The sequence below is a fragment of the Tachyglossus aculeatus genome, chromosome 12 (assembly GCF_015852505.1).
Source record: "Tachyglossus aculeatus isolate mTacAcu1 chromosome 12, mTacAcu1.pri, whole genome shotgun sequence".
In the NCBI taxonomy this organism is placed as follows: domain Eukaryota; kingdom Metazoa; phylum Chordata; class Mammalia; order Monotremata; family Tachyglossidae; genus Tachyglossus; species Tachyglossus aculeatus.
The window spans coordinates 8395045-8409700 of record NC_052077.1 but is presented as its reverse complement, the minus strand read 5'-3'; the positions used below and the strand labels follow the sequence as shown (position 1 = coordinate 8409700).

At 40.2% G+C, this 14656-nt stretch overlaps 1 protein-coding gene across 6 annotated transcripts in view; it reads left to right on the top strand.

Moving 5' to 3' along the window:
* ZGRF1 (zinc finger GRF-type containing 1) overlaps window positions 1–14656 on the top strand; it is a 56068-nt gene that overhangs the window by 6846 nt on the left and 34566 nt on the right. For 4 of the 6 annotated variants that reach the window (XM_038755217.1, XM_038755215.1, XM_038755213.1 and 1 more), the window contains exons 2-9: window positions 313–368; window positions 475–555; window positions 921–980; window positions 2442–2615; window positions 2963–5357; window positions 5729–5803; window positions 11095–11174; window positions 13214–13285. In XM_038755217.1, coding sequence (XP_038611145.1) covers window positions 348–368; window positions 475–555; window positions 921–980; window positions 2442–2615; window positions 2963–5357; window positions 5729–5803; window positions 11095–11174; window positions 13214–13285 — 2958 coding nt within the window. In that variant the 5' untranslated portion in view covers window positions 313–347. The remainder of the gene's footprint in view (window positions 1–312; window positions 369–474; window positions 556–920; window positions 981–2441; window positions 2616–2962; window positions 5358–5728; window positions 5804–11094; window positions 11175–13213; window positions 13286–14656) is intronic. The other 2 variants (XM_038755216.1, XM_038755218.1) reach the window with 2 other exon arrangements.

Sequence of the window (14656 nt, the reverse complement as noted above, 5' to 3'; positions counted from 1 at the left end):
GGGAAAGCTGGAGATTTAGCTAAAGGACAGCTTGGAAGTCATTCACCAGTCAAGGGGGAAAATAACCAATTACTTTCTACTATTTTCAATTTTAAGAAGAGCTAGACAATATTTTACAGGTGGAATTCGATGATCAAGGAAGTCCTTAAATAAAAATATGGTTGCATTACCTAATTTTGATTTCATTATCCTCATTTCGAAGGAACTGAATTTTTTGGGTTATCCCATTTCCTTTCCCCTTGTGGGAAAACAGGTGGCACGGACATCTTGCATTTTTCAGTAGAGTTCAGTGTTAATTCTCTCCTCCTGCAGGTTGTGAAAAGATGTGAACCACTACCACAGAAGTAATGGCCTCGCAAGAATTTACGGTAAGTTTTTCATTTGGGCTCTCTTAGCTCATAATTTATATGGATTAGAAATGTGTGCAGGACTGTAACAGACCGTTCTTTAAATGCCTGCTTTTATATATGTAAGGTGTTATATACTCATCAGAAGACGAAGAAAGCCAAAATATGGCAAGATGGAATTTTAAAGACCAATACAGGAGGAAGTAAGGTAAGTGCAGGCCTAGCATCCTCAGTAGAAAACTACAAAAGTTCAGAGATAATGATTTTAAACCAGCAGATTTCATCCAAGCATCCCATTCCTACAGGGTTACTTTGAATTGTAACTGTGATTATCCTTTTAGAGAATATTCTCCAGAATTTATGAGCCAGCAGACAAGAGAATGCAGATCCCAAACCTGCTAACTTGAGAAGCTAAAGTTCTTAACAGTAAAAATAAACAAAAAACCTAGCTAAGCCATAAATGGTGATTATTATTATTATGCCCAGGGTGGTTTTTTTTAATGCCCCCACTCTGCTGTTCTACTAGTGTGTGATAATGTTTATTTTCTTAATGCTGTTTCTGTTTTAATGCAGGCAACTTTATATGATGACAAAGGCCAGGCTTTGGAGAGTATATTTCTTAAGCAACGTGAGGTAATTTTTTCTCTCGTTTTTATCACTTTCAGAGAGTCCTTTTGAATACTCCTTTCACAAAATATGTTGCTTAAATGCATTTCTAGTATGCCAGTATGTCATGTAGTTAGTGGGCATTAGTCTTCCAAATGTTGAAATGATTGCATCTGCTGAGGCAAAAGAACAGTCTCTGAGTAGTGTAATGAGAGCTGATTTTTATAATGTCCATCGTTGAAAGAATACATTCATTCAGTCGTATTTACTGAGCGCTTACTTTGTGCAGTGCACTGTACTAAGCGCTTGGAAAGTACAATTCGTCAATAAATAGAGGCAATCCGACGGGTTTGGCAAATGTTACTATTCAATAACTATTGGAGCCACCTTGAGTCCCCGAAACCACTCCTCCTTAGAGCAGCCCCCCTTCCAGCTCATCACCCCGAGAGGCCATCACTCCTTTCCCAACATCAGGAGTGGGGTGCCAGAAACAGCGGAACTTCCCACCTGTTAGAACAGCGGAAAGTTGTGACAGAGTGGAAGCAAAAAACTGAGGAATAGCAGTGTTACTCCTACTATTGTTCATCTGTTAATTTCTCCCACTGTCTTTTATTCTCGTATTTTTCATTGCTCCCATTGTCTACAATTCATCTTTTCTGTGTTTGTCCCCACAAACCTAGATTCTGAGCCCACTGTGGGACAGGAATCTTGTCTGGACTGTTTCTCACTTATTTACTCCCATTTCTTAGCACAGTGCCTGGCCCATAGTAAGTGCTTAATAAATATCGTAACTAATTAAATATAAATTGCCTTCTACTATCATAAAGCCGCACGGCCTTCTGGAAAGAGCACGGACCTGGGTTCAAATCCCGTCTCTGCCAATTGCTTGCTGTGTGACCTTGGATAAGTCACTTAACTTCTCTGGGCCTCAGTTTCTTCAACTGTAAAATGGGAATTAAATAGCTGTTCTCCTTCCTACTTAGGCTGTGAGCTCCATGTGGGACAGGGACTGTGTCTGACCTAATTAACTTGTATCTAACCCAGCACTTAGAACATTGTTTGACATATAGTTAGAACTAAAACATAACTTTTTTTTTTTTAAAAAAAGCAGGCTACATTGTAAAGCAACTGAGGTTGTTTAACTTATAAGATCCTTAAGGGGAGGTATCGTACCTACCAACTCAGTACCTACCAACTCAATTGTGTTGTACTCTCCCAAGCACTTAGTACAATGCTCTGCACATAATAAGCATTCAATACCACTGACTGAACATTTTCTTTAGCAGTTACCATGTACTAAGCACTTTACTAAACTCCAGAGGAGCTACTAAATAATCAGGTCCCTCCTGGGGCTCACAATCTAAATGATTGTTGGAACAAAAATGCTTGTTCATATTCATTTTTGTAGTTCTTGAGTGGGCTGCATGGGCCACCAGTTTATGAGTATGGGGCGCCAACTAGGTATTTTGCTTATCCTTTGGAATTTAGGTGAAACCTGGCGACGACTTAGAAAGCGATCGATACTTAATCACAGTTGAAGAGATCAAAGTTGATGAAAGCAATGTCAAAAAAGAAGCTTTCATGTTAAATACAATGGAGATGAAGAAAATCTATGGCCTGTCTTTACCATATCAACCTGCTGGCTTAAAAAGGAAGTTTACAGTAAGTCTCGGAACATATAGATAGATGTATTCTAAAAATGAGTCAATTATCATTAAGTATATTCCTCATTCAAAAAAAGAATAAATTATTAACAAGTACGTTCCTTATTTAAAATACATTTTGGAATGCAGAGCCAATTGAAGAAAACTAGCTCTAGGGGACTTTTTTGCTACTTTGAATAGTAAATTTATATGTCATTTTAGTAAAATACTTTTATTTTGGCTTTGCCTCTGAATAAAACTCCAACCGAACACATACAAACGTTCTATTTTTTGATACAGATAATTTGATATCATTAGTGCGATTGTGGTGCCCATGATTTATTTTTATATGTTTTATTTCCTTAGGGCTTCCAAGGGCCTCGTCAAGTGCCGAAGAAAATGGCAGTCCCAGGAGAAGGTGCATCAAACACATCCTATCTTTCTAAGGAGGCTCACCCTGCCTCTCCTCAGTTCTACTGTACATCACCATTGTTTTCTACTACTCACAAGACCACCGCAGAAACTCCCTTGTCCACAGATCCAGAAAGCGTTGTCGTCTGCAAGTATAGCGAGGGTCGAAGCACGTCTGTCTCTTCTCTTCCGTCCACTCCTTCCGTCCAGCTTGACCAGAACGCAACACATGATGGCAGTGAATTCTGTTCCATTTTCGATGCTGGGAATATGCAGTCGGACTCTTCGAAGGATATGAAAAGAGGTGATGAGACAGCTGGAGAGTCAGTAATCTCCCGAAACATCAGAAGCAAAGCACAGATTTTAGCTTTGCTGAGGTCCAAGTCAACCCCTAACTTTGAGGAGCCGAACACCTGTGATATTACAAAGCAGCTTCCCCGTCAACAGCCGTCAGAAAGAGTGGGGTGTTCTGATGAACCAAAGCTAATCGATGAGCAAGAGAACACAGAGGCAATAAACTCAGAATGTGTTGAACCTCAACAACATAATGTAAGTAACACTGAAAGTAATGGAAGTCGATGGGATGTGTGTTTACCCCAGACTTCATCTACACAGATATGTAATGGAAGTGATTTAGAAGGGAGTCTCAAAGACCAGGGTGACAGTTTAAACTTAGATTTGCACCATCGTTCTAGCCAAAAGGATACAGACGTTTCTACAGCTCTCTTCCAGGCTATTGAAAAAGGGTTGACAGGGGATTGTGACCAGCTCATAATGGATGATGACCATGACGGATCTGCCTGGGGTAGTAAACTAGATTTTCAAGAGTCTTCGTTCTATGGAAGTGACCAGATGGCAATTTCACCAGGTGCCCGTCATGTTGGACAGAACGAGTCCTTATTATTTGACTCCAGCATGAAGAGAGACAGTGAAATGCTTTCTATTTTTGATTATTCGAGATGTCAGAAAAAGCCTGTCGCCTTTGGAGGAAGTTCTTGTGAGGAAAATAGAATTGCAGAAGCAGAGATGAACAATCTAAAAGTTGTTCCTCTGCTCCAAACTGATCCTGCCAAGGAGGGCAATGATTCAGGGACTTCTGAAATTGCCACAGGCTTTACTTCCCAAACTGGAGTTGAAAATGAAGACTCTAATAGTTGTACAGTCACAGCAAAATCTTTCTTGCAGGTTACTTTTAACTTGGGCAGTTTTGACATGACCGACCCTGAAATAGGATTCTCCAGCATTCCCCTGGATTCTGAGGATTGGTCTAAGGGGGTTTTGGCAAGGGACGGGGACCTAAGTGCTGAAAGCGAAGGTGGGACTGAATGTAGCAGCCTGGAAATGGATAGTGAATGTTTATCAGCCTTGGAAGCTATCGATTGTAAGCTTAAAGAATCAGCCTTGGAAACTATTGATAGTAAGCTTAAGGAATCAGCCTTGGAAACTATTGATTGTCAGATGAAAGAATCTCCAAGGGCACAACTTTGTGCTAACACATCCGTAATCTTGGGTGAAAATGAAAAAATTCATGGAGACTTTTCCTTGATCGATCTAAACTATTCAAAAATGGAAAACCGTGCAAAAGAGGGGTCAAGAGAGACACCGAGCCCTGAAATTTTAGTCAGTAAGACCAACTCTGACTTATCTTCTGACTTATCTGACTTATCAAAAACTAATGATTTATTGGTGAGCGATGAAGAGGATTATGATAGATTTATTCATAATGGCTGGATTGACAGCATTTGTGATGGAAAAGTAACCAGATCTGAAGAGACCAAAACAATTTCTCATCACCTTTCCCTTCCAAGCACAACTGTAGACCCAAATCTTCCAAATAATACCCCACCCTCTGAAGACACTCTCTACCAAAACAATGTTTTAGGAATTTCCTCGGGTAATGATGATGATGGCAACCAGATGGTGGTTTTACCACTAGCCTCTAAAAGAGCTGGCACCTCATCACTCTTAAATATTACTGAAAGTCATCCTGGATGTCACATGCTTGATATGACAAGTATTCCCATTTCCAACACTTTCCCTAACTCTCTGATAAAAGAACACTCTGTTTCTAAAGAAGTTGAAGCGGCTGAAGAAGAATTTGAAGAGATGAGAAACACTGGAAATTCATCCTTCGAAACTCGGAAAATAGAAAGCTCGAGAGACTGCATAGAAACCGGGGGTACTTCTGGAAATTCCTCTCGGCTTTCTGAGTTCGCAAAGAGTCTCTCAGATTTAAAATTCATGACTGAACCCCAGACTGCTTTGAATAGCTTAGAAATACTGAGAGAGAAAAAATCTAATTTGAAACATCAAAGAGGGCTGACAAGCAATCCTGCTAGAAGTGCCGAAGGTTAGATTGATCTCTTGATTGGGTTTGCTATACCTGATGACCGATATAGGGCTTTACAACATTATTTTCTTTTAAAGACCATCTTATCGAGAAGAGCACTATGTAATTATATTTTGATCATTGAAATTTCCTTGGAATAATGTAGCTGAAGTGGCACGATTTATGCTCTAGACCAGACTCATTTTCTGATGTAATTAATGAAGGTTCAGTATTAAATGTCGAATTGACTCACTTAAATCTCTGATCATTTGAAAATGATCTTTTTTTCCCAATGGAATAAATACTTGAAATATGAAATTTCCAAGTGGGTGCATGAAGGGGTCATGATTTCTTTACAAAATAATGTAGATCTACTTTTATATGGAAACTAGGGGCACCTCTCCTTTCCTATGATGACGTGGCAACAATACAAAGGATGTCAACCCAGCATGGCAAGCAAAACTGGGGTAAGGACTTCTGCTTTCTGGGATTATGAGTTAGGGAGGGCTTTTCACTTTTGAACTGTTGCCCCACTGGTCTCCCTTTTCTTTCCTTGACATTGCCTCGTCCATATGTTTTCCCAGCATTACCCGCCCTGAAGAGCTGGGGTCTTCACCCTGAGTTCACGTACTTCTTGGGCCCCTGAGTCATTAGGAAAGAGGGCTTAGATTCTGTAGCAAAGTGAAGTTAGGAGCTCTAGGCCATGATAACTGCTATTAAATGGGCTGCAGGGGAAGATGTGGGAATAACATTTGTGTCCCAGAATTACCCTGCCACTTTGTAGAGCTGATCTCCAGGCAGAAGGTAGACTAATTTTAGTCCATCATCCACCCATAGTATGGCAGTATAAGTAATAATAATAATAACGATGATGATGATGATATTTGTTAAGCACTTATGTGCCAAGCACTGGGGTAGATGCAAGGTAATCAGGTTGTCCCATGTGGGGCTTACAGTCTTAATCCCCATTTTACAGATGAGGTAACTGAGGCCCAGAGAAGTGACTTGCCCAAGTCACACAGCTGATAGGTGGCAGAGCTGGGATTAGAACCCACAATCTGACTCCCAAGCCCGTGTTCTTTCCACTAAGAAAAAGTTTTTCCTTTAGAAAAAACCAGGTTAGACCCCTGTCCGCTTCTCGACCATTTGGCTAAGATCACATGTAATATCTGTTCTGATTTTAATATGTTTTAAGAAGCAGCTAGAGCACGGACCTAAGAGTCAGAGGACCTGAGTTCTAATCAAGCCTCTGTCACTCGTATGCTGTGTGACCTTGGTCAAGAAAGTTAACATCTCTGTGCCTCAGTTAACTCATCTGTGAAGTGGGAATTAAGACTGAGCCCCATGTGGAATGTGGACTTTGTCTAACCTGATTAGCTTGCATCTACCCAGCACTTAGTACAGTGCCTGGCACGTAGTAAGCACTTAAATACCATGAAAAAAGCACACTGGAGGATTTTAGTGTCATGGGCTTGTACAAAATGAAATCATTTAAAGAACTCTTTCTTAGATTTTCCTGCAGCATACGTCCTTGGAGTTCTGCCACAACTGTTCTAAATTGAAATCTGTAAATCGGAACCAATGTGTTCCTAGTAACATTGTTATCAGTGGGACATTAGTTCCTGGATCAAGGTCAGAAAGCTTATTTTTTTCTTACCAAAATTACCCAGAGTTAAATACTCAGACAATTCTAGATGAGTACTACTGATACACTGAGTCAGGGTAACTGACTTTTCATCAAAAATGAAACGGACTTTTCAAGTCTCCCTGGGGAATCCAGTTATCAATTAGGTAATCTCCCCTTCCTCCCAGCCTCACCCACTTCGCCCCCCCTCCCCTCATTAAACCATCTCCCCTTTTCCCTGCAACTACTGTGCATTCTCCTCCTAAGGCTGTAAAGTTGAAATGGCCTAAATTTAGAAACAAATGTGCAATTGGTCATAATTCAAGTGGATAAACCATGGGCCTAGAGGTTAGAGGACCAGGGTTTCTAGAGAAGCAGCGTGGTTTAGTGGAAAGAGCCCGGGCTTGGGAGTCAGAGGTTGTGGGTTCTAATCCCAGTGCCACCACTTAAGAACTGTGTGACTCTGGGCAAGTCACTTCACTTCTCTGGGCCTCGCTTACCTCATCTGTAAAATGGGGATGAAGACTGAGCCCCAGGTGGGACAACCTGATAACCTTGCATCTATCCCAGCGCTTAGAACAGTGCTTGGCAAATAATAAGTGCTTAACAAATACCATTATTATTATTATTCTAATCCCAGTTCCACCACATGTCTGCTTTGTGCATGTTACTTATCTTCTATGTGCCTTAGTTCCCTCATCTGTAAAACGGGGGATTAAACCTGCAAGCCCCTCGTGGGACACGGACTGTGTCCAACTTAATTAGCCTGTATATGCCCCAGCGCTTAGTACAGTACAGTGCCTGGTACCAAGTAAGTGCTTAACAAATGCCGTAAATAATAATAAACAATAAATGTCTTAAGTCAAGGACTGCTGTATTCCTTAATGAGTTTGTGAAATACCCTGTTTATTAATCTACCACTGTAATCAAAATAATTGTAATTTTAGGGATTTGTGAGGGACAGTGGGGAACAATTACTCTATTTACTCTATTTTACTTGTACATATCTATTCTATTTATTTTGTTAATATGTTTTGTTTTGTTCTCTGTCTCCCCCTTCTAGACTGTGAGCCCACTGTTGGGTAGGGACCGTCTCTGTGTGTTGCCAACTTGTACTTCCCAAGCACTTAGTACAGTGCTCTGCACACAGTAAGCGCTCAATAAATACGATTGATTGATTGATTGAACAATGTTGCCTGTTTATTATAAAATTATTAACTGAAAGTATCTGCCACTGCTTGAGAATTCTATGACACGAAGAAGCCAAATTGCTTCATTATTGCTAATGTATATGCCCATATTATAGTTCAGTATGGTTTTAATGGTATTTGTTAAATGCTTACTATGTGCCAGGCACTGTAGTAAATGCTGGGGTAGTTACAAGCTAATCAGGTTGGGCACAATCTGTCCCCCACGAGGGACTCAGAGTCTTAATTCCCATTTTACAGATGAGGGAGCTGAGGCACAAAGAAGTTAAGTGACTTGCCCAAGGTCATGCAGCAGTGGCGGAGTCTAGTCTAGAGCCCAGGTCCTTCTGACTCCCAGCCCCATGCTCTATGCACTAGGCCTCTCTGCTTCCCCATGTTTGGATCCACTCCTGTTCCTCTTTCTAAACCAAATGCATCCTGATCACTTCCTTAGACTTCCCTTATTCACTTCCCTTATTTACATGTTTGTAGATGGATGTATTTAGTAGATTTCACAGAATTGCGGAACTCAACACTTGTTTGTGTTTTGAAAATCTGTGAGAGCAGTGGGCAGTACAGCACAACCCATTTGTTATTGACTCGAGTATCTCAAATATTGTTAATTTTCATCTTTTTTATAATTTTAAAACAGCTTTTCTTAGGTTTTCACCTCTTGTAGAAAGGATTCTCCTCTTCTCCAACTTGAGTTGGAAGATTTCTTGGATTATTTCGTGCATGTTACTGTCCTTCGTTAATAAATTTGTATTAGTGTGACCACATGGGCTGTGGATCATATTTTAACTCCGACACTGAAAGGTTCAGGACCTTGGTTGGAATCTGGCAATTTTTTTAATGGTATTTGTAAAGCACATTTTATGGTCAAGCACCGTTCCAAGAGACAGGGTAGATACTAGTTAATTAGGCCAGATACAGGCCTGCCCCACTGGAGCTCACAGTCACATAGGGAGAACAGGTATTGAATTCCTATTTTGCAGTTGGAGAAACTGAGGCACAGAGAAATTAAGTGATTCGCCCAAGGTCACACAGCAGGCAAGTGGTAAAACTGGGATTAGAAGCCATGTCCTCCAACTCCCAGGCCTGGGCTTTATCCACCAGTCCACACTTCTTCCCAATTCTCTGCTGATGATATTATCAGTTGGATTGGGTCCAATTTTTTCTCCTAAACCTAATTAAAATAAGGTTGTGGAGACACCCTCTGTTTTTCCACTGAGGTGTCTGTTTTTCACCTAGTTGGTCCGAACCCTTTGTCTTCTGTGACTGAATTCATGAGGTTAACCTGCTTTAACCTGGATACTCTTACGGTTAGCTCCTGGTGATGGAAAATTTTTACTCGGCATTAGTTCTGCTTGAATTTCTGACTTTTTTGTATTCATTCAATCGTATTTATTGAGCGCTTACAGTGTGCAGATCACTGTACTAAGCTCTTATAGCAGGTAAATGCCAAATAGGGTAGACCTGCCTTAGTTTCTGATGTATGTCATACCGTCTCATGGGTCTCACATAATGTGAAAAGTAAGAAGTTTCTTACATCTCTGTCATTAGCTACTGTATCCCTCAGGTTAATTTAATTATCCACTCTATACCTCAAATAACCATTTTGGACCAGCTGTCTGATTCCAAAACCTCCATTACAAATCTATACATACCAGATTAATTGTCACATCAGTGTGCTGCTTATTCCTGGTCATTACCCAAGAAATAAATTTAAAGGAAGTTGAGCAATTTGTTTGAAAGTGATAGTCGAGATCCAGTGCAACGACTGAATGGCAAATGTTGACATGAAGAAGGCTTTGCTTGTGTAGTAGTCCAAGATGTCGTTTGGAAGCGGGATTAATTTTCAAATTACTCCCCTAGTTTTGCCTGACGTGAAAGTTTGTAGTTGGTTCAGGAGGGGTTTGAAGCTCCCTTCTTCAGTCAAATATTTCTTGCCTTTTGATTCATTACTTCACTTTAGAGCCCCAGAGTGAGGATAAATTTGTTTCATTTGTCCAAGATTGAATAGTTTTGTTCTCTGTCTCCCCCTTTTAGACTGTGAGCCCACTGTTGGGTAGGGACTGTCTCTATATGTTGCCAATTTGTACTTCCCAAGCGCTTAGTACAGTGCTCTGCACATAGTAAGCGCTCAATAAATACGATTGATGATGATAAATAGCTAGTAGTTTCATATTCTCTTACTTGATTATATTCAAGGGCTTCTTGAAATGCAGTTCGGCAAACTACTGTTTTTAATCTTTCATTAGTAAGCGTAATAGTCTCACTCCAGGGGTTTCAATGGCTGTAGAAATTACTTGGTTAGTGCTTTGATTGCTCTGATCGGATTCTAACTCTGCAATACTCTCAAGAGTTGTAGAGACTTCAGGCCTTAGTCTATCACTGTTCCAGAGTAACTTTGTCAGTGTCTGTGTCCCATCAACTCTAGGCGTTGCAACTCTGTTTGCAGCCAGGTTGTCTCAGTCCATTGTTTCTCTGTTTTTGGTAGCCATAAATTTGAAGCTGGAATTTATATAAAGCAGTATTAAATTTTACAAGGAAATAATCCAAGTAACCTATAATTTGTTCCAAAATTCAGTTTAAACAGCACCTTGCCAGATTTGGTTAAAATCGGTACAGTTTTAAAAGGTGCAGTCCATAGTTTTCATTTGAAACGGTACCTAAACGTAGACAGAAACCTGTTGCTCGGTCTCAAAAACCATCATGCAGAATTTGATTATGATATCATCATCATCAATCGTATTTATTGAGCGCTTACTGTGTGCAGAGCACTGTACTAAGCGCTTCTTAAGATATCTTAAGAGGTGTCCAAATGCACAGGGAACAGACAGGCAACCTTCCAAAATACATAGTACATGATTTGTTTGGAATTAGCAGACCGCAAATATTTCTTCAAAATGGTGACTAAGATTTATGCCATTTTTATCTATTATAGCTAAGAAGCCATTAGTAGCAGTAAGTTATTCAGAAGATGTTCCCAAGTCCTTCTGCACGTGGCAGAATTCTCCTGAATTGGTAGCTATCTGTTTAATTTGTTCAGTTTCATCTAATAAATCTAATTCCAGAATATTCTGCTGCTTATAAGAATGGCTGTTGAAAGATTGTCTAACTGAGAAGCAGAATGGCCTAGTGGATAGAGCACAGGCATGGGAGTCAGAAGGACATGGGTTCTAATCCCAATTCCGCCACGTGTCTGTTGTGCGACCGTAGGCAAGTCATTTAACTTTTCTGTACCTCAGTTACCTCATCTTTAAAATGGGAATCAAGTTTGTGATCCCCATGTGGGAAGTGGATCGTGTCCAACCTGATTAACTTGTATCTACACCAGTGCTTGGTAAGCACTTAGCAAATACCTTTTAAAAAAACCCCACTGGATGAATTAAGGAAGAGTAACAGATTTTAAAATATCAGTTTGTACTCTTCCAATGTACACTCAGTTCTTAACACGTTTTTATTGCACATTTTGGCTAGAGCACAGGTAGGGAATTAGGAAATATTCTTCCAAAACCATGTTTATATCAGGCTAGAATGCAGTATGGGGTGGGACAGAACAGTTTTGCTCATATGCAGGAGAGTGTTCTTAATATGGGACCCATCAAGAGAGTAACTTTCATATTGTGTAGCAGAGTGGCCTAGTGGAATGAGCATGAGCTTGGGAGTCAGAGGAACTGGGTTCTAATTCCAGCTCTAATACTGGTCTCTTTTGGGACCATGGGCAGGTCACTTAACTTCTCTGTGCCTCAGTTCCCACATCTGCAAAATGGGGATTCAGTACCTGTTCTCCCTTCTACTTAGACTGTGAGCCCCATGTGAGACCTGATTGTCTTTTATTCATTCATTCAATCCATTCAATCAATCGTATTTATTGAGCACTTACTGTGTGCAAAGCACAGTACTAAGCGCTTGGAAAGTACAATTCAGCAATAGAGACAATCCCTGCTCACAGTGGGCTTACATTGTCTAGAAGGGAGGAGACAGACATCAAAATAAGAAAACAAGTATCAATATAAATAAATAGAATTATATATACACTTCAAAACAAATAAAACATTCATATAAATAGAATTTTATATATTGTAGAATTGTATATATATACAATAGAATTGTATATATATATATATATATATATATATATATATATATATATATATATATACACACACACACAAGTGCCATGGGGCAGGGAGGGGGATAGAGCAGGGAGTGCGTAGGGGCGATGGGGAGGGAAGGGGGAGCTGAGGAAATGGGGATCTTAGTCAGGGAAGGCCTCTTGGAGGAGGTGAGCCTTCAGTAGGGCTTTGCACTTAGTGCAGTGCTTGACATATAGTAAGCATTTAACAGATACCGCAATTAGTAGTAGTAGTAGTATTGTAGGAAAACTGTACCCACATCATCATTCAGTTCTTCACTTGAGATTTGACACGCAGAGGTGTCTTTTAATAGTTTCCATATCTTAAAAATAATTCAAATAGTTTTAGATTTAGCATTAAACTACCCAGATTTTGCATTTCTGAATGGATAATGATTGTGGTATTTGCCAAGTACTTACGACGCGCCAAGCACTGCACCAAGCACAGGGTAGATAAAAGTTAAAAAGGTTAAACACAGTCCCTGTTGTATATGGGGCTCACAGTCTAAGTAGAAGGGAGAACAGGTATTTAATCCCCATTTTACTGATGAAGAAACTGAGGCACTGAGAAAAGTGACTTGCTCAAAAATCACACAGCAGACAGGTGGCAGAGCCAGGATTAGAACCCGGGTCCTCTGACTCCCAGGCCCGAATTCTTTCCACCAGGCCACGCTGCTCCTCAAAAGCCCAATGAAATTTAAATGGCACCTTGTTTTACACATTCACCCTCTTTATATCAATCAATCAATCCATCAATGGTATTTGTTGATTGCTATGAACAGCACTATATTAAGGTCTTGGGAGAGTACAATACAACAACATTATCAGACACATTCCCTGCTTATCCCTGATGTGTATTTTTAGTGATATTTAGAGGAAGTAATTTTATGTGCAAAGTTACGTTTCTTTTTTTTTTATCCATCAGAATCCATTGACATCACAAGAAAACCAACATGAAATTTTGATGAAGCCATATAAATCCTTTGATGCTTTGGAGGTAGGCTGTTCTAAAGCTAACAACTTTAAACAATTTAAGTGTATATATAAAATGAAATATGAACTTTCAGAAATGTGTATAGTTTCACTTAATAAGCATTCATTCGCCATACTGATATACTTAGTATTTCTGTTTTGATAGTGTGAAGTAGTAATGGTATTTATTAAGTACATACTGTGTGCAGAATACTATACTAAGCACTAGGAGAAAGTAGACATGGGAACTAGATGTGGTCTCTGTCCCTCAGAGCTCCTGCAATCTAAAAAGGCTTTCCTTTTCCTGAATTATGCTGCCTTTTACATCCACTGACCTGACTCCCTGGACAATATGTCCAACTTTGCCCTCTCTTATCTCATGCCCACGGGGTCATTCCAGCTACAATCAGCCCCCCTGACCATTAATTAATCAACGACACTTTTCTGTTTGATGGCATTTCTTTTAAAATATCCAGTCTCCCATTTTAAGTGCCATCCATCAGCTCCATAAAAATGCTAATATTCAACAAAGAGTGACATAGAGGTACAGTGGTGTAGATGTCTTTTTCAAGAAAAAGTAGACAAGGAGAAGACCGATACTAATATAAGTAAATAAATTATGGATATCTGCATAAGTGCTGTGGGGCTGAGGGAGGGGTGAATAAAGGATGCAAATCCAAGTGCAAAGGCAATGCAGAAGGGAGGAGGAAATAAGGACTTAGTCGGGGAAGGCCTCTTGGAGGAATTGTGCTTTTAATAAGGCTTTGAAGGTGGGGAGAATGATTGATATGAAGAGGGAGGGTGTTCTAAGCTAACAGCAGGACGTGAGTGAGAAGTTGGTGGCAAGATAAAAAGGATCGAGGCACAGTGATTGGCATTAGAGGAGTGAAGTGTGTGGGCTGAATTGTGGCAGGAGAGCAGCAGGGTAAGGTAGGAGGAGACGAGGTGATTGAGTGCTTTAAAGTTGATGGTAAGGAGTTTCTGTTTGATGCAGAGGGGGATGGCCAACCACTGGAGGTTCCTGAGGAGTGGGGAAACGCGGACTAAACGTTTTGTAGAAAAATGAGCCGTGCAGCACAGTGAATTATGGGCTGGAGTGGGGAGAGACAGGAGGCAGGGAGGTCAGGTAGGAGGCTGATGTAGTAATCAAGACAAGATAGAATAAGTGCTTGGATTGACATGTAGTAGTTTGGATGGAGAGGAGACGGCAGAATTGTGATCGCAGGTCTCATCGTGAAAGCCATTGTATAATGGTGTACTAATGACTGCAGCATTCATAAATACAAGGAATCATTTAAAGCAAAAAAAAAAAAATCTTTTTTCTTCCCCTATTTGTTCCATACTTCCAAATGCCATGAGAAGCAGCATGGCATAGAGGATTAGAACACCAACCTGG